The sequence below is a fragment of the Gobius niger genome, assembly GCF_951799975.1.
Source record: "Gobius niger genome assembly, chromosome: 1".
Lineage (NCBI taxonomy): Eukaryota > Metazoa > Chordata > Actinopteri > Gobiiformes > Gobiidae > Gobius > Gobius niger.
Window position 1 is genome coordinate 65,470,380 of NC_136852.1, and position 20,214 is coordinate 65,490,593.

Sequence of the window (20,214 nt, forward strand, 5' to 3'; positions counted from 1 at the left end):
CACTGACAGCATAGTACTACTGTCTGTCTAGGTGCGTGTGTGTTCACCGGCTCACGTGGATGCCTCAATACAGCAGTGGAGGATGGAGCAACTTCCTGAAAATAGTACCATGATCGGACATAAACCTGTTTAAATGTCTTAATTTATTTCATTTTTTGTGTGGTGTAAAACATTTAATATATGCATTGCATCAATCCTCGGGTATTATGAAAATGCAATATTGTTACAGTTGGTTTGATGTGATGCACCTTGCGCCTGACATATATCCCTCCGCTGTTTTTTGTCCCTTTCAGACTGTTTTGGTCTTTTCGCTGGTAGCAACGGAAAGAACCCGAGATAGCTATAAACTCAATTCTAATATACATTTTTGTTAGCTATATACGACAAATCGACAGATCGAGGTGTAAATCCATGTTTCTTTCGGACAGCATATTGGCGCGTGTTGTCTTTTTTAAATATATATTTTTCTGTTTTAATAGGAATTGTACAGATTGCTAGCTACTGTTAGCCCGCTATCTTATTAGCATAGCATATCATCTTCCTCCTCGAAAGGCACGTTGACATTAGCAGACTAGCAAGTCACATTTTAGATTGCTAACATTCGCAATCTGTGACATAACTACACATCTTATTGCGGCGTAGAGAAGAGTCTTTATTGCATTTTTTATGGGATCATCATGTCAATGAAGGCCGGTGGAAATCGCAGTAAGCCCGGTGGTGGCAGCGGTGCTGGTACCACCTCCGGAGCCGGAGGAAGCGGAGGGGGAAGACAGAGTCTGGGAAGGTCTGTGCAATCCATACGATATTTAACTTGTCCAAACACACAAGTGTGTACGCTAGCAATGAAATCCTGTGACTCTGGCGCTGCTGCATACTGCAGTGGTAGTTGCATGAGATGACATCCTTGGTAGTGGCCAAAAACTGCTAGCGTTGTTACGTGTTTGTGAGCTGCATCGGGCCTAGCGTCGGTGGCGTTGTGCAGTTTGGTTAGCAACGAGGCCTGACTGTGTGTCTCAATAAAAAATACCTAAACGTGCGCACTAAAATAATTATTATGTAGGGCCACAGACTGTTTACACGCTTTACCCTGGGGCATCAGTGTTTCTTGCAGGTTAATGCCAGCATGGAGTCAGTTTAACATCGTTAATAAGCCATTTCACAGCCTATGCATGCAATTCGGTCCATTTGTGTTCACTGTTAGTATTGCAGATTTATACGACATCTCCCCTGTGGTTGCACATCCCATACACTCCGCAACACCACCGCTTGTCGATTGTCATTCAATTAAATTGCTACGTTCTCGGATATATAAAATGTGGACGCGCACAAGAAATGGTGGGTGTGGAGACGGGGCGAGAGGGGAAAGAGAAATGAGACCAAGAGTATTTCAACCTTGACGTTGCAGCACATGTGAAATAGTGCCCTTGAAGCATGACATACCCTACATGTGCAGTGCTTCTTAAATAAAGCTAACTCTGAGCGAGTTTTGGTGCCTCATGCGCATTGTAAAATTGCCCTGATTTCTGCTAAGGCCCTTCTTCTACCGGTCACTAGGACAGTACGTCCTCTTGTAGCGAGTATTTTGAACCAAGGCACCTTGCACAATGGTACTTTCAGTAATGTTTACTAGTTTACTTAACAATATGTTGCTCGCAAGGTACCATTACTTTAGATTTTTTGCGTGCTATATATTAGGTACATATCCTCATATCCTGTGAAGGGGTGGTAACATGTGCTGTGTGAAATGTATGGCCAGTACATTTCACTGTGCTAGCCAGGGGCAACTTAGGACATTTATGAGGGAAACATGTGATTAAATGTCAGATGTATATATTATACACATCATATGTTGTGCAAAAAAAATATGCACAGATTTTCTGAATGAATCAGTTTATCAATTGTGAATCTTATGCAAGTACAGTACTATTTTCTATTTACGTTGCAGGGGACGACACAGCGGAAAAGGGCCTTCATCAGTAAGTATTAAAGTCATCATATTGTTATACTGTATATTATTTCAATAAAACACACACTTGTATGGTCCTGGAAAGTGCCCTTGCATTCAATTGCAAATGTGTTTTAATCCCCAAGGTTATTTTCAATGGAGTGTATGCAAATATGAGGATGGTCCATGTCTTGACCTCAGTAGTGGTAAGTAATTTTTATGTACAGTATGTATTATTTTAGGTAAATGCTACAGCACCATCAGTCTTGATGTGAATTATGCTTGTAAGAAATTAGTATCTGCCGTATGTTGGACAGCCCGTCTTCCGCCACACGCCATTTCTTCAAAATGTCCACTCGGCAATAAACAAAGCCTGTGTGATTTGTAGAGACAGCTGGTTGCACAAACAAACTAAGCCTGATCCATCTTTTGCCCATTTCACAGCAGATGGCTTTCTCAATGTGTAAATTGACATTGACTATGAAGTGTATGCAAAGTGCACACAGTGATTAATTATAGCTGTATTCTCTGTCTTGATAGGGGACCAAGTGTGAGCTTAAAGTAAAAAATGGAGCGGTCTATGAAGGAGTTTTCAAAACGTATGGGCCAGAGGTATGTACAAATATACAGCATTGTTTGTTGGATCCTAATGTTGAACTATATATGTTACTTTGCTTGATAAAATGATATCATCAAGAGTGTGTGTGGCGAGAAGCAGAGTCCGCACGCAGTGGCAGCTTGATCCCTCCGTCTTACCTTTTAAGGATGAGAGAAATATTTCAAAATTCATCCTCCCTTTAAGGCGAAAGTGTTCCACTATCTTTCGCTTCTGAGAAAAATATGATGCATTCAATCTGGTATCTTTTAAGCTTTGAGTAAAACAATAGATTTGGGTCATCCACGATCACTGCCAGAACTGTACATTTGTATTTAGTGGAAGTTTGGTGTTGCTTGAGCTTGATACAGTTTGGAGCAGCCCCTGCAAGTGCATGTTTTAGAGGGTTTTAGATGGAACTGGCCCAGATTGCTATGGGACAAGTGATAAATGGGTCTTGTTTATGTTTATCAATAACCTTTTTCATTAATTTAGCTTCTCTGCGTCACAGCACTACATTGTAACGACACTTCATGCGATGTGTTTTAATTTTAAGTGTTGGTTAAAACAACAACACTTTATGTGTAACTGTTCTTGATGAAATATTATTTTTTTAAAGTATTGAAGTATTGATACTTTGAAAAAGTATCATTACTTAGTATTGCAAAATGATATATTGTCCTAGCCCTACTTTGTATTGTATTATATTTGCTTACAAGTGCGTTCTCTCTCGTCCATTCAATTTGTAGCTGTGCACAGTCCCTCCTTTTTTGAAACCAGTCCCAGGGCCAAACCTCTCCAGTCACTCAACTGTGGAGGAGTCCCCAGGCTGGTGTAGTTCATAACCCCTGCACGGAGTGGGTCATTTTACTCTGGATAGTAAAAACACCCCCAAACAGAAATACAGCTAAACATTCAATGCTTTTATCTAAAACAATTCTTGGCGTAAAACATCTAGAATAATTAGTACAAGCACAAGGAAGTGGTGATATGATTAATTCAGGGAATGGACTTTTTTCTAGTTGTTTTAGAACAAGAAAGTTTGTCTGTTTGATTTGAACATCATTTTTGTTCTATTTTGTGATGTTGAAATATGGTTTGACAATCACTTCTGCAGTATAATGAGATAACTTTCTTGTACTGATTGTTGTTTTTAGTGTGACTTGGTGTTAGATGCTGCCCACAGAAAGAGCACAGAGCCAAGCACAGCTCCGAGAAAGGAGGACATTGTGGAAAGCATTATTTTCAAAGCCTCAGACGTCGTAGTCGTGACCTTCAAAGATGTCGACCCGAATTTTGCCCGTAAAGGTACAGAGTGCAACTCCTGCCACAAACACCTTCACAGACATAAAAACACATGCCTACCATTAAATACATACAGCTTATAGTTCCTTCTTATTCATTATCTGGATTTCACACAGTTAAATCTTGTGTCTGTTCTGATTGGCGAGTCACTGAAGACTAATATGGTCGATTGATTGGGCTGAAGGTTGCCCTGGCTCAGCAAGGGTACTCAATAAAGACAGAATGAGCTTTCTTTATCCAGCCCCTCTTGACCCTCTCCGCCATCCAGCAGAATGGACTGTGGGGTGAATTTGAAAATGATAGTATGTGTTTATGTCATCATCTGAAGAGACTGGTTTCATTTTGGTGAATGAATAAATGCTCTGTTCAAAAATATTCCAATGCAGTACAACACATTTTGACAAAACATTCCGTTTAGATAATTATTTTTTTTAAACAATCTGGTCATTTTTGTCTTCTTGTCTCCCTGTACTGTCTCTTCTCTCCTGTTGTTCAGTTCCCTCTGACACAGGTAAATGAGCGGTTGCATTTTGACGAGCTTTTTCAAAAACTTCAGTCGATTAACAACTGTTATTCGATTACGTAAAGTATGATGGCTTTAAAACTGAACTGAACTTTGGAAAATGCAGTGTTGCTTCACTACTTTTCTTTTTATTGCTGTTTTTAGTTGCTTTCAGTGGATTAAATGTACCCAATATTGGAATTTAAAAGCACATTGTAGAAATTTGAATATTGGGGTTAATCGCACAGTTTACAACTAGTAGAATTTCTGATTTCATTTTCAATAAGGATGTAGGACTTTTATTCACTTATTACATAATTATGCACAACAATAGAGTGGTTCCATTGAAAGCAACTTGCACCCAGGATAATCGGGGTTAGGGCGCATTCACCTCCAGTGCATGTCTGCAGCTGTGCCCACAGCACTCCTCATACTTTTGATTTACCTTGATTTTTTTAACAGCAATAATGCTTGGGAATCTCTTTGCATAAATCTCCATGATCCGCTTTAACACAGTTGCAATGGTTGTTAAGGTATGCTTCTAATGTGATACTTAAACTACCCCCTTTTAAAAGTCCATCTAAGGAAATTACTTTGTTGAGCTTGAGGTGATAATGGATTAATTTGATGCCTGAACATAGTGCATATTGTTTACTCTGACCTTTTTATGCGCCTGTTTCACCACTTCACGCAGCCCTTTCTGAATGCTGCCATGGCAGAAGCTTTTGAGGCATGATTATTACTTCTTTAGCGGGTCTTCCAAGTGGCTGCATGTTGTTGTTAAAGGAATGCCGTGCCTGTAATGGATGTATTGTCCCTCCTGCTTTTCAGACAACTTCACGGATTCAGCCGTTAGTGGAAAGATCAATGGTGAACATAAAGAGAAAGACCTGGAGCCTTGGGATGGAGGTGAAACACACCAGTCTGACAGCCTGGAGTCCCTGGACACTGATGTGGTAAAGAAAAGAGATTTCCACCTGTGGAGCATGTACAATGCAACATGAATAAAACAGCCACTTTTTGTTACACACTGGTTTAAAGCAGCTCTGTCTGTGCCACCAGTCAAACGGCTGGGATCCCAATGACATGTTCAAGTTCAATGAAGAAAAGTATGGTGTCCTGTCTACATATGACAGCAGCCTTTCAACATACACGTATGTCTCCCATCATACAAGCAACTTTGTCTCAACCATACAAACTTTTTAAATGTTTTTTTTAATTGCCGCACATTTGCAGGGTTCCTCTGGAGAGGGATAACTCGGAGGAGTTTTTGAAGAGGGAAGCGCGGGCAGCCCAGCTGGCAGAGGAAATCGAGGCCAGTGCTACGTATAAAGCTCGTGTGGCTCTGGAGAACGACGAGCGGACGGAGGAGGAGAAGTACACGGCTGTGGTGCGAGGGGAAAGAGACGGGCACACATTAAGCAGGTGAAGCTCAGAAATTTGCCATATCTGTGTGTAGCAGTGCTCATGGACTCGCATTGTTCTTCACAAATTAAAACATGAATACTACAACAAAATACTGTTAATAAATAAAATGAAATACTAAAAGCAGGCGGCTACATGACAGACAAAATGCACACAGGAGTTGTGGTAGTACAGATGCTCAGAGAAAGTTTGCCCATAGGGTGCACTGCTCAGTCGTTTTAGCAGGTCACTGGGGGACAGTGAGTCTCGGTACAACCGATCCAAAAGCCTGCTCACTCTGGGTGTTTAACCTTGTTCAATGAAGTTTTACAGTTGGCTGTTAAAGCTCATTCAAATCTTGAATTAAGTCTTCAGCGACATCCTTAAGCACACAACATCTGTTCTGAGAACAAATGCTTGCTTCAAAATGACAGAAGACGTACTCATCTTGGCCTAGGAGAAACAGTTGGCACAAGTTAATTATTCACAGCCTCCCTGTTGTTGTTGAATCTAATGAACCTGAGCATCTGCTATTGTTTTGTGTCTGTGCTGTGTGTCCAGAGAGAGCAAGTACATTCCTCCAGGTCAGAGAAACCGTGAGGCCATGTCCTGGGGGCAGGGCCGGCAGAACTCGCCTCGTCTTTCTCAGAATTCAGCTGGACCTTCTACTCCACGTCCCGGACCACACGACTACAGCCCCAGCGCTAACACTGACCAGAGGGTGGTCAACGGAGGTAAAAAGAGAAAAAAAAAGTCCAATAGTTTAAAAGTGCTCGAAAGAGTGAGAGATATTTAGTCTGTCCTGTGTGTCCTATTTACTATGGTATGTACTTGTACTTTTCTGTGTATGATATGACGCATGAATTTAATATGTGGACAATCAGTTATTTAAATCTCTCTTCATCTGCCACTGTTTAAAGGTCACCGACTCAGATTTGACCAATATTATATCAAAATACTGTGTACGATGTTTTAAAGATATTTCAGGCAAAGTCAAATGTCCTGCCTGTATATAATTGTGTACAAATGATACTTATTAAAGAGAAAAGGCAAAATTGGTGACTTTTAGATGGACGACCTGTTCTCGATATTACGTGAGTTTTCCGCTGTCTGCTTCAGTCGTCATCTCCTGTTTGTGGTCCTCCCGTAGGTTCGTCCCACTGGCCCTCACCCTGTCCATCTCCCTCTCGTTACCCGCCTGGCCCCTCCTCTCTCCCTCCTCGGGCGAGCACACCCACCAGGCCACCCTCCAGGCCTCCCTCTAGACCTTCCAGACCTCCCTCTCACTCATCCCACACTTCTTACCCCTCCTCGTCATCTTCTTTCCCCCATCATGGGCCCGCGTCGCCAGCCTCCACTTTGCCTAAACGCATGTCGTCAGAAGGTACCCACAGCAGTGTGGAGTAGACCTGGGCAAAGTTACAGGAGGGCGATTAGAGCTCAGTCAGTCATCATCTTTTGTCTGGTAGAGTTAGAAAAGGGAATTACAACTCTCAAAAGTTTTGCCCAGATCTAGTGTGGAACTAGGTGAGGTTGCTTCAGGTGAGATCAGTTTAGCCCCAAATGAAAAACACATTTGGTGAGCGCCTAAACTGATCCTGTACACATCAGGCACCTTTACCTCGGCATGTGGGAGCACCATGGTTTGATGTTGTGCTTTGTGTTTTAGCATGACCGTAGACAGAAAGTATGCCGACAACACTGGAGACAAAAATGTTATTTCCCATTTGCTTGTGTTGCAGACTAATGTTGGCCAAAAATAGTCAACTTTAGATTTCCACAAAAGCGTTTTCTTTCGCTCTCCTATTACCTTTTCACCGGCGTGATTTGAAATGCGTGCTGTGAAGTTTGGTGTGGTGTTGGATCTCCTCGATGTCCGTCAACAATTCTTTCCTCTGCACTACTGCAAATGCATGCAACTAACCATATAGGGATGTCATGGTTCTACTTTTTTGAGTCAGTTATTCGGAGAAAAATATTGCAGATTTACGATTATCGAAATGAAAATACTGAGAATTGCTCAAAACCTTTACAGTTCTGTCTAAATGTTCACAAAAAGAAACGAGACGTGTACAGTTGTGTGTTTATGTAAGGGTTGTTTTAATTGAAATCCTATTTAACATTCAGCCAAGTTATCTTTTAACTTAATGCTTTTGCCATTACTTAAAAAGAAATAAAATAATGAATAGATTATTAGGTAACGCTTAAGATTACAGCCCTTAAGTTTTATGTGTAGGTACAGGTAACAAAGTCATTACACATTAAAGTGCAAGATTTAATAAAGGTGTACGGGTAACAAAGGCGTGCAAGGTGTAATATATGTGCACATAGCGTCTCACTTAAGATTACAGTACTGACCGTGTACTTGCACATTAGTTAATTAATGTGTATTTCCACATAGTTATGCGGTCATTTTCCTCAATGTATGAAACTTTATGAAGCTGGAACAATCTGGCCAAAACAGAAGAAGAAGATCTTTATTTATATAGCGCCTTTCACAGACAGTCACAAAGCGCTTTACATGAGACAATTGTACATTCACTCCACACTCGGTGGTGGTAAACTACGTTTGTAGCTTCAGTTTCCCCTGGGGGAGACTGACAGAAGCGCTTTCGCGACTGCACATGTCTGCGCCAACGGTCCCTCTGACCACCACCATACATTCACTCACACACATCATTCATCCTAAATCACTTAAATATGTAATTACCTGTACTTAACACGTGTAATTACTTGTTCCCTGTACCGACACATGGAACATGCGGGCTGTAATCTATAGTGTTAATAATAAAAATAATAAGGATTATTATTATTATTATTGGCCATGTCTAAATGAAGCATGGCCAATGCTTCATTTAGACAAATGTCAATGTTTTCTACAGATATTCTATAATAACCTTTTCTCTTTGATCTGTGGTCTCTTGAATTCAATATGATTACAAAAGAGTAACCTAAACAAATGATATCAGCTGATTTCCCCTGGCAACATTTTTGCTGTTGAAGCGGCATAACAAACGCTGCATATTAGATTGTTAAACCTGCCTGCCGTTGCTGTTTCTTCAGCCTTTACGGTGAGTGTGCACCGTTTGGCACAAATACATATGCGATACGGCTCATGAAACGTGACAGCGGTTTACCGTGAGCCCTAAGATTTTTGCAATGAACCCATCGTGAGCTTTTAGATGCTTCTCAGATGGAATTTTAAAACCGGTTAATCCTGACATCCCTAGAACCATAGCAGCACTGCACTCTGGTGTGGAAGCCCGATTTTTATAGCCAGTAGCTGTGTTTGTGTGGTCTCTACCGCTAATCCTTGGTTCAGTGTAATTCCAATTTCACGCTGGCCCCTTTCCATGTTGCAGGTCCACCGCGAATGTCTCCGAAATCCCAGCGAACACCTCGTACTCATAGGGGGCCACCCTGCCGGACCCCGGGAGCACCCCCTGGGTTAGACCTGATTCCCCACAATGCTCCTATAGAGGTCCCCGCTGCGCCACCGACAAGGAACAGCTCAGGAGGAACCTGGTCTTCAGTGGTTAGCGGAGGTAATTTCTAAACTTATCCTAAACTATGCTTTGTCCAAATATCTCCCTAAAAAAAAAAAATCCTCTTTGCGGTCTCCCATCAGCCCACAGACCCCGCTCGCCTCGACAGAACAGCGTGAGCGGTGCGTCACCCGGTTCTTCCTCACTTCCATCTCCTCAGACCGGAACCGCTCCAATCGAACCTACTGGCACGCCCTGCGCCTCCTCTCCAACTGCTGCTAGTCCCGCCCCCAACATGCTCCCCCCTTCAGCAGATGGTGCGTTTGGGAATCTTTTCTTTATTAACTTTCATGCCATACGACTCTGTACTTTTGATAATCTGCTGATGTAGTTCCCTGCGCCACATTTGAACACTGTGACTGTGTCTTTAAAGGGAAAGATGGTCGAGTCCAGGAGACGAGGCAAACATCACCCATTGCAAACAAAGAGAACATTAAGCCCTCAGACAGCTCACCTAGCATCACTAGACCAGTCTGTAAAGGTACTAAATGTGTCCTCCACGTCGTTTCTCGGCTTTCTAATCCGTTCTCTAATGTAAGGTTTGTTTTTTTCATTCAGGACCTCCCTCTTTGGCGCCAGATCACAGAAAGCAGATAGACAATTTAAAGAAATTTAGTGTAGATTTTAGGGTAAGTACCACTTCATTCTTTGGGGGGGATTGATGATCATTGTTCATGGCCCTCATGTTTAGGAAGGCTTAATCATAACCTTTTCTGTCTTACCACATCTTACCTTGCTCTCCGCTTTTTCCAGTTGCAGTCTAGTTCAAACGCAGACCCTTCGTTTGAGCAGATGATGACCAAGGGCGGCAGAGATCCCGTAGACAAACCTAAAGACCTTCCTGTAGACAAAGCTTCGGCCGCGGGGAGAGAGGCAGCGGACGACGGCGTGGTAGTGATCACTCCCGGCACTCCCGGAAGTAGCGCCGCCCCCTCTAGCACCTCCAACAGCAGCAAACCGGGAAGTCCGGCCGCGCTGTCCCCGTCTCCCTCCGCCCCCGACCTAAAGAGGGCGGTGCTGGACATGAACTCGCAGGGCGTCCAGACAACGACCACATCTGCCTTCAGCGGCAACAAGCATGAAGATAAGGAGGAAAAGAAGGAGGCTGTACAAGAGTGAGCATTCAGCATATCGCTACTTTTTAAAAATGTTTTTCATTGAGCACTCTGAATAAGATGTGTACAGCTACAATAACCAAAACGCTTCATTATTTTTGTTCATTCTCCAGTCAAGTAAGAAAATCCACCCTAAACCCTAATGCCAACGAGTTCAAGCCCCGGTTTAATACACAGGTATGTACTGCGGTGTATCTGCTTTGCTTTGCTCTCCACCGTTTATGTTACACAATGTTTTTTCCCCTCAGCCTAAACCGGCCAACACTCCAACGCCCCCGCGGCCTCAGGGGCAGCCCAGCCCCTCCATCGTGGTGCCACAGCCCCCCACAGTGTACGGGCAGACGGTATGCTTCCCCCAGATGTACCCGCTCACTCCAGTCAGTCCTGGAGTACAGGTGAGAGAAGTGAACATCACACCTTGGTTTTTCTGAACCATACTCTCCATACTGGGACTTAGAAAGAGTTTTGTTAGAAGAAAAACAAAAAAACAAAAAAAACGATACTCTGCAGCCTTCGTTGTCGGACGAGGTAACGCCTGAAACTGGAAATTGTAACTGTCGACTAGATTAGTTACAGTATATTGTGTATTTGAGGAGTTTCAACAAATGTATGCAATTTTCAATCATTTGTGTATAATGGATGAAGGATGTCTTTGTGATAATCCTCAGAAAGATTTCCTTCATTCACAAGTTTAAGAGCTCAAAATCAGATAAACAAGCTGTCTTTGTGATAATAACCAGCCATCATTCCTGCTCACAGTGAGCTGCATGACTTTGGAAGAAACACTGAAGTACTGTAACTGCAACAATCACACGGTCATCAGAACATGTTTGCTGAAGTCTACTCCAGTGGTTCTCAACTCGTGGGTTCCATATTTGGGTCATGCCAAATTGAGCTGTTTAATTCTTGCCGCACATTTTCATTGTTTTTTGCTAAAATGCCACTTCAAGTGCCACGCAGTGAAGCATGGGAAATGGAGACGGAGTGCGTGCAACAAAGTTGTTGTTTAGGGCTATATGATTTTGACAGAAACCCAATTTCAATTTTCTGGACAAATACTGCGATTCGATTTGTGATTTTATATTTGATACTTTGCTGCTGTAATGATGAGTGAAGGAAGCTATGTTACTTTTAGCTAAACTCCATTGTCGTGCTCAGACTGCTCCACATTGGAACAATACTCAATAGTCTACTGTGTATTCAAATTTTTTTAGTTTTATGTGGACAGCGCCCTCTTCTAGAGGAGTTTCCCCGACGTTTAGAGTACCTCTGAAGGACAGCCACGTGACTAAAATAAGTCCGGGATGGTACCACATGGTGTTTATTTAAACCCATTAGAATCTGCTTTAGGGAAACTCGGACAACCTTTTATCTGTTGCCGCTGAACCTGAGATCAGAGGCTCCACAATTCTGATTGGTGAACATCTATCACTCAAATACAGAGACGATAAACCTTGCAGCCCTATCGTTGTGGCCACACTGTCCCCAGGTTACTTGCCCCTTTTCGTGGGTTCAAGTGACTCGCAGTGTTTCAATATTACATAAAGACATATCTTGTTCACTCTGAGCTGAAACAGTGAAAAGCTTATTGTACAACAAATGAAAATAACATGCATGGCTTATGTTTAACCTGTGTATATATATATAAATGGGTCGTGACTTGTCATTCTATGTACATGGTGGGTCATGGAGCCAAACCAGTTGAGAACCATTGGTCTAAACTACAGGGTAAGCAGCAGATTTAAAACGTTGCAGGATCCATTATGGAGACGGTATACTGTGATATTTGCAAAGGAATACGGTTCTATCGAAATATCTGCTGTATTTTGCCATTCTAACTGTACAGCCCCCGTTACACTGACACACTCTTTTGTCATGTTCGCCATCCCTGTCGTAGCTGTTTTTAGTGACCGATAAACCGCAGTATGAACTAATCTTGTGAACTGAATGGATGAACTGTGTGCGAGTTGCTCTAAGAAACTCTTGGTGATCCAACATCGTTTAACTTTGCCTCAGACACTTTGAACAACTAAAGCGTGGTCTCTTTCCCTTTTCCTCCCTTCTCCCCTCTCTCTCGCTCCATTAGAAAAGCATTATATGGAAGGTTTGTGATTTTTTTTTTTTCTAGATTTCTATTTTAACCTCTTTTATTTCTTTATTATCCCAAACTGTTCTGAGATGTTTTGCTTGCTTGTTAAAAACTGCCATCAGATGTTGGTTTGCCAACTTCTTATTGCAATCCATTTGAAACCCTTCACAGAAAAAAACTGTCTTGTCATTTTGTATTGAGTACCTGGGTTTTAAAGTTAGAATGTTTATTTATTTTTTCCCCTCTATTAGTCTGATTTGAAATGCATGGTATATACTTTGAAAATTTCCAGATCTAAGTGAGTCCTTTGGTTCAGTAGTATTGTTTATTGTCTACATGCATGTGGTCCCAGGTCAAGGATTCTCAGAACCTTTTCTTTTGGTAAACTCCAGGCTAAATTCGGCTGCTCTCATGTGGCTGTAGACTCTGTACTAAGGCACAAAGTTTGTAATGTTTTGTACTTTTATTTCCTTTTGGTGTAGTCTCCTATGTACCAGCTTCCAATCTCCCACATGACGGTCAGCCAGTCCAAACCCTACAGACCAGGTAAAGGTGAGTATGTCTGTCTGCTAAGCCCACGGCCTGTGTCAGTTGACTGTTTTGGACTTGAATGCTGGGTACTGTCGTAAATCCTTCAGTACCTTTGCTGCAATTATTTCATGGAATAATAATCATTAGAGTTAATTGGCCATTTTCAACAGACCCAATGTTACAAAGTTACATTGTTCTGGAGTTGTGTGAGAAAAGGGCATTAAAATGGGGGAAAGTATAGTCATAACTTGATCTTCACCGGTGATTATTACTCTTCCTGAGGTCCTGCAGATCCAGGAAATGCTTTCCTCACCTTGCAATTTCTTGCTAAGCTTAATCCTTTCATCGTGAAACTCGCCATAGTTTCACTGCAGTGGAATTTTAAAATTGTTTATCTTTATTGAAAAAGCTGCACAGCGAAGAGGAGGGGAGTGGGAGGGGCTTATTTTAGCAGGCTTAGAGGATTATTTAGTTTTCGCTGTTTTAGATCACACCAACAAACTTTAAGATGGTGATAAAGATGTCTTAGACATTATTACCCCTTTTTAAATTGGACAATTTCTTCTGGTTTAGACATAGTTTCCTAACATATGTTTTCATTTATTGTGCACGGACTATCGAGTAACTTTAGATATTTCTGTAAAAAAAATATATATACAGAAATATATAAAGCATGTGGGCCATGTAGTTAGGGTTGTATAACCCCCCCCCCCCCCCCCCCCCCCAAGTGCAAACATTTCCTTTTAAGAGTACCCACTCCCTGTGATGATACAGTCTCATATTATCGTGGCCTGAGTTGTTTATATTAGTCACTATTGATAATTGAACATTGATTGTTTTCATGCATCATATTTTCCAACTGCTGCTACTTTTCCTACACAAAGTAAGGAAAGCATCTCTGAACTGTCTTGTCCAGTTGCCAACATGCCCCAGCAGAGGTCAGAGCAGCACCACGCTCCAGGCACTCCCACCATGATGCACTCGGTCACAGCGGCGGGACCTCCCATCGTGGCCCAGAACCCTGCCTACTCTGCGCAGTACTTCTGCAGCCCCCAGCAGTTCACCAGTCAGCCCCTGGTGCAGCAGATGTCCCACTACCAGTCCCAGGTAGTTAGGAAGGACTGGCTTCATATTCACATCCACAGATACACCAATCATTTCACACGGAAGTAAGTGCTCCTCTTGCTAATTCATGTCCCTGCCCCCCTACCAGACACAGCACATGTTCAGTCCAGTGATGCAGGGCAGTGCCAGGATGATGGCCCCTCCCACACACGGACAGCCCTCCAGCTCACAGTACGCCGAGCAGACGCACGCCATGTATGGTATGTCACCAAAGCCTCGAGTGTCTCTCTCATTTTCCTTCACCTTTGTGACTGAGAACTAGTTATGAGAGCCTATTGCAGTCATGTAGTCAAAAAATATATAGTTTGAGATTATTTTCCCATCTTAATCCAGTGTCTCCAGGCCCCATGCCTCAGCAGTACACGCACCACAGCGCCACCCTGCACCCGCACGCGCAGCACCCTCAGCCCTCTGCCACGCCCACGGGACAAGGCCAGCAGGGTGGGCCCCAGCACAGCGGACCCCCCAACCACCCGGCCGCCAGCCCCGTGCAGCACCCACAGCACCCACAGGCAGCAGCCGGTCAGTCCCCACCACACCCAGCTCTGTCTAAAGAGGCCCGTGGTGCCATCAATGTATCAGTATTTTTTTTAAATATTGCACTTCCTTTTAGCAGAGTACGCTGATATTTGTGCTGAGTGAATTATGTGTTTTTATTGGGAACTCATATTTTAGCTCCCAATAAAAACTATGAATTAATCAAATGGACGGAGAATAGTAAGATTCAATTAGGTTTTAATACCAGTAACACAGGTTTGATTTTGTAAGGGAGGTGCAGTTCTTGGATAAGCCGACTTTTCTGCTTGTACGTAGTTATTTGGGTCATAGTTGAATGAAATTCAGCATTTTATTTAGAAAGGAAGAAAAATACCTAATTTTCAAATGAGGAAAGACCCAAGCTAACTTCAACTTCAACTACTTTATGAATGTACAAACGTTATCCCCTGGATTAGCACAGCTAAGGACTTAAAGCTGTGTTACTATTGCGGTGTGTATTGTAAGATTAAGATGTACCATCTAGTCACAAAATAAATATAAAAAAAAGAAAATGTATGTACAAATGTCAGCCAAGAAAAAATAAAGTAATCATCCCATAGAGATATCCAGCAAATTGTCAGAGCAGAACAGTGTCCTGCCATGTGTGCAGCGTCCTTATTCACTGGACCAGGGGTGGCTAACTAGTCAGAGACCAAGAGCTGAAATCTTCAACCCTGATGCTGTGAAGAGCCACAAAACATGTGTGAGGTCCAGGAGCAGCTCAGGCATCACACTATATTTAATCACAATAAACTAGCACTTTATGCCTGGCCATATGTCGTTTTTTTATTTCAATAATTTTGATCAAAAAGGTCCTGATAAATTATAAAATGGGGATTTGTATTAAGATTGAGGGTCTGGGCTGGGGACTTTTTTTCTGGAGATTATTCTATATAATATTTCCTGCTGCTTGTATTAGACTTGATGGTTTTTCCTCCTCACCAAGATTGAAATCAATTTGTATTAAAGCAGAACTAAGTAACTCATGCCCCTAGAGGCCATAAGCGCCCCTGCAGGTGTCGTAGCATGTTGAAACTTTAATCAGGGGCCTCTGGAGGACGTCTGAGCTTCAGTTTTATGTTGCGAGTACGAGGAGATACGAGCTCTCATAAATGTGTTTAGAGATGGGACTACGAATGGACTTTTGGTCGAGATTCTTAATGACTGCTACAGTTTATTTGGAAATATGTACCAATTCTTCTGCAAAGAGCCGCATCAAATGAAACATACCCCATCAGACAGTCTGAATGGTCAAGAGCCGCCCCTGGCCTAGACTATCAGCTGCATGTTATGTTCTGAGCCGTGTGTCACACTCGCCTGTCGATGTCTCCCCAGCAGCCGCAGCGGCACAGGCCCTGCACTTGGCCAACCAGCCTCAGCAGCAGCAGATGTACTCTGCTTTGGCCCACACCCCGCCCTCCATGACCCCGGGGCCGAACCCTCAGTCCCCCCAGGCCTCCTTCCCGTCGGCCCAGCAGACTGTCTACATCCACCCCCAGGTGCAGCACGGATACAACCCTAACCACATGGCCCACATGCAGCAGGTCAGTACGGACCCAACTAATGCCATGTCCAATAACGTGATGTTTTTTAACCCATTACAATACATAACATTTACTCTCCGACACAGGCACACATGCAGTCTGGGCTTCTGTCCTCTCACCATCCTGCAGCCACTCACCCTCCCATGATGCTGATGGCAACTCAAGGCCCGGGAGGTCCACAGCCGCCCATGCCCCAGACCGCCCTCAACCCCATCCCTGTCTCCTCTGCCACACATTTCTCCTACCTGGCACACGCACCAGGTAAGTTTATCATTTAAGAGCAGATTCACTAATGTGAAAATCACTCGTCTTCTTTCTATCGGTAAGATTTCTGCCCTGAAATCGTTACTGTACATGCTTTTGGACCATTTTCTGCTAACCGTCTTCTCTCCTCCTGCAGTACAACACCATCAGCAGCAGCTGTAGACTGGTGCCAGGGTTTCAAGGGACCTGCTCTGAGTGGGACGTCCTAACCAGAGCTTTCATCATGACGCCCTCCCTCTTCTTCCATTCTCTCCAGACACGCATCACATCAGCTCTCCTCCTCCCCCCGCCCCCCTCCTCTCGACCCCAGACTAGGCAATAAGAGAATGTTTAACAGGCTGATGAAGTGACATGTTTTAACAAACTAAAACATTTTTAACGGTCAAGACGGCTCTCATCGCGAAACACTTCCCACACATGATCAGGGGTCCCAAATTGCAACTCGAGTCAGCTTGCCAAGTAAGATGTGAAAGAGAAACTAATCAGTGAGTGAAGAAGAAAAACTCGACTGGAACGTGTATTCTGTCTGCACCTTGTTCTGAAAAATCTTCCACCTCTAGACAGTATTAAACTTACTGTTGTTGATGCTGCTGCTGCGCGCTGCGTTTGTTTCCATGGCGAGTTTCTATCCAAACTAAAATGACCAGAAGCTCCCTGTGAAATGAACGAGTCAGCCAAGAGGACAGGACAAACATTATTTATGAAATTCTAATGGCTGTGGTGATCAGATCCCACTTCTCACACGACCCTTATGTAACTTTTAAGTTAAAACTTTTACTTTGTAGATAATATAAATAATTTAAAAAATGAGCAAAAAAATAAAAAAAAATAAAAAAAAGTTTTAAAAACTGAAGAGTTTTCTGTGGTTCTTCTTTGACGCACTCATCAAAATGACGACATCACACCGGCTTTTGTGTTTTTGTTTAGGTTTATTTTACAAAAAGTAAATATACAGTTAATATTTAGTATAATTTAAAATGCTTGTAACTGAAAGAAAGGCCAGCACAGTGAGACGTGTAAAGCGCTTGTGTGATTTTTCTTGGCAGTTCAGGGGAATATTGTGTTGGAAGTGTTTACAGTGCTGGGTTAAACAGTGGACAGTATTGTGAACATTTTACATTCATCGGCTGGACTTTCAACAAACGAGGAGATACAAAGCGGTGACTAATGCAATGAAATGACAGCCACAAAAATTGACAACTTTTCAGGGAGTAACTCGATTCTGGAGAAGAGCGGTATAAGGAATAGCTGAAAAACTTAACATTTTGGGGGTGAAAACGGGGGGTGAATTGTCGCACATTTCTTCATCCAGAAGCCAGACATGAAGGTGTGATGCACTGGGCGGCCCTCACATATTGCACTATACAAGTTCTGCGCCACATTCACACCCTGAGGTTTCAAAAAGAGGAAAAAGCAACAGCAGCTCGATGGCAGAGACAGTCATTTTCTCGAAATAAAAAAGTAATATTGACACTAGTTACCGTTGCTTTTCCACATAAATATAAAACAGGAGCTTGAGTTTTGGAGTGGGACAGCTTAGACTGGGGGCACACAAGGACGGGAAGACCAACCGTACTTTTGACAAAACGTCCTCTTTTAAACCCTATGAGTTTTGTTTGCATTTATACATAAAAAAAACTCAACCATTGTTCCATTAGTCGACAAAGCTGACCCATTGTGCGAGAAAGAGTAGCAGGGACTTCAAGAACATAAACTACTGGAAACTTTTCTGAACTCTACACAAAAGCAAAGGTTTACGGAGTGAAATATTGCTCGTCGCTAAAGTTAGTGTTAAAGCAAGGTTAGACAACAATCAGGTAAGACCAAGCACATCATTTCCTCACAGTGGTTGTAACAAAGGTTCACCTTTACTGACCCTCTTCAGACTTCTACATGTGGACACGTGTAGCCAGTTCCATGTGTAGTGAACACAAAGGCATTTACTGTTAAGGCCGCCTCCGGAGTCATTTTATAAAATGCAAAGGCTTTGACCGACCCACAGCCGCAGATCTCTGTGGGCTGCTCCTGTGGCACCACGCATAGAATCAAGGGACATCTTTCTTATTCACATTGTTTCTTTGAGCTATAGCTTTAGGCATTTCTTCAGAAACTACTCACCTGAGCAATAAATATTATCCTTATCTTGTTCAGAAGAAAATTCTTCAAGGCACTGTTTCTAGTGAGAAGCTGGTAACGCTTGTCATTCATAGAAAAATATATCCTTTTTTTTTATCAAAGATGTAAAGCTACCAAAATATTGTGGAACTGAAACAATGCATGCAGATGAATGTGAGTAAAGCGCGATAGTTTAGATGGGTCAAAGACATTAATAGAAGCGGTCAGCAATGTACCTCCACTGCTCTGCCTTTATTGACAAGTTATTCTAGAATGACACATCAGGGCTGCTGCCACTCCTCTACTCAGGCAGAAGGAGCGGCTACTTAGAGGTCTTAGAATGTGAAATGTTTGTACAAACAAATGCTGTAAATACCTTGTGTGTAACACTGGCACTTGTGGTCATTTCTATCCTGCAAAGAGCTTTGTTACTGGTGAAAAGCACGTCACCACAGTCTCTGTGCTTCACTAACACTGTATACATATAACTGTCCATTTGGATTTCAAGGAATCCCCATTAGTCAAACTTTAACATGTAGAAAATATATTTATTTTTAAAGGCATTTCCAGTGAACCCGGTCCCAGATCAAAACTTCATTTATATCTGTCATATTAAAAATGGGATGTGACCAAGTTCCTGTTTTGTGGCAACATATTATTAAATAAATATTACTCTGGGAGAAATGTCAAATATAATGTCTGGTTTAGGAGTGTCAATAGGTTAGTAGGCTTAGTGGCCTTACTTTGGGCTCCAGACAGCCGTTCTAACAGACCTGCTTCACTCTGAGCTCATCTACATTATCACTGAAACACTGAAGGTTTGTTATGCAAGCTAACAGCATTGAGCAAATTTGAAAAGACTATAATACTGAAAATAAAAACTACATAAGCCTAATGGAGACAACTTGTTTTGTTGAAGATGATGCAGTTTGTAATGTCTGATACGGTCTTTATCAAGAGTGTTGTACAAAAGTGAGTCTAGTGTAAAGTGCACAGAGCAGTGTGCACTGTCTCTATTGTCCCCTGTCCTCAGCTGTGTCCACTCTGACACAGAGCTTTGGGACGGGGCACACAACCTCCTCAGGACAGACTTCTGCTGTTACCTGGGCAAACACAACTCCCCCACAGCGGCCACAGATGATGAGGCTCACTGTGGTGCGTTTATTGTATTATTAGGGTCACGCTGAGGTCAGGAGGTCAAAGCAACATGTACTGGTTGTCGATAGCGCGTTTGCGTCCTCGGAGCGGCTCCAGCTCATAGTCAGAGTGCCTGTGGGGCAGGGCAGCAGGCGGGAACAGAGGCCGTGGTCCCATGGACTCGCTGCGGCGTAGGGGCACCGCGGGCGGAGGCGGGGCGGGGAGGGGGTTGTGGGTTCGAGACGACCCTTGTGGAGGAATAGGCTGGTGTTCAGGCTGAGGGACAGGCCTGGCTGTGGAAACGCTGCTGCTGCTGCTGCTTGAGGCCAGGCTGCACTGGGCCAGACTGGGCTCAGAGCTCCAACGATGCAGAGAGAAGGGAGCCAACCTGGCCGCCGGGAGCTGACCTGAGCACAGAGCACAGCAGTCAATCACAGAGCACTGGACATTCAACATTTAAC

General features: G+C 43.0%; 2 protein-coding genes across 8 annotated transcripts in view; one reads left to right on the plus strand and one right to left on the minus strand.

The window, feature by feature from the left end:
- Positions 1–306: 306 nt before the first annotated feature.
- On the plus strand, positions 307–17,331 carry atxn2 (ataxin 2). Of its 7 annotated transcripts, none has more exons than XM_079553935.1 (25): positions 307–784; positions 1,946–1,976; positions 2,092–2,151; positions 2,486–2,557; positions 3,698–3,848; positions 4,342–4,356; positions 5,179–5,303; positions 5,410–5,501; positions 5,584–5,772; positions 6,313–6,485; positions 9,114–9,296; positions 9,380–9,553; positions 9,670–9,777; positions 9,855–9,925; positions 10,050–10,411; positions 10,525–10,588; positions 10,660–10,806; positions 12,498–12,515; positions 12,983–13,052; positions 13,948–14,138; positions 14,245–14,356; positions 14,490–14,678; positions 16,032–16,237; positions 16,324–16,498; positions 16,638–17,331. In XM_079553935.1, exons 1-25 carry the CDS (start codon positions 678–680, stop codon positions 16,661–16,663), a joined length of 3,111 nt encoding a protein of 1,036 aa, XP_079410061.1. In that variant the 5' UTR covers positions 307–677; the 3' UTR covers positions 16,664–17,331. The 7 variants fall into 7 exon arrangements, with proteins under 7 accessions (XP_079410061.1, XP_079410062.1, XP_079410065.1 ...); XM_079553936.1 differs by having other exon boundaries at positions 12,983–13,046; positions 16,029–16,237; XM_079553934.1 differs by having other exon boundaries at positions 308–784; positions 16,029–16,237.
- Positions 17,332–18,814: 1,483 nt separating this feature from the next.
- sh2b3 (SH2B adaptor protein 3) overlaps positions 18,815–20,214 on the minus strand; it is a 33,145-nt gene continuing 31,745 nt past the window's right edge. Inside the window, exon 8 of the mRNA XM_079554002.1 lies at positions 18,815–20,160. Coding sequence (XP_079410128.1) covers positions 19,814–20,160 — 347 coding nt within the window. The 3' untranslated portion in view covers positions 18,815–19,813. The remainder of the gene's footprint in view (positions 20,161–20,214) is intronic.

What these genes read in the sequence shown, in the direction of transcription:
- atxn2 (XM_079553934.1), top strand. Translation starts at nt 678, where the DNA reads ATGTCAATGAAGGCCGGTGGAAATCGCAGTAAGCCCGGTGGTGGCAGC. An exon ending in AAGAAGGAGGCTGTACAAGA is followed by an intron (nt 10,412 to 10,524) that starts GTGAGCATTCAG and finishes TTCATTCTCCAG; the next exon opens with TCAAGTAAGAAAATCCACCC. An exon ending in GCAGACGCACGCCATGTATG is followed by an intron (nt 14,357 to 14,489) that starts GTATGTCACCAA and finishes ATCTTAATCCAG; the next exon opens with TGTCTCCAGGCCCCATGCCT.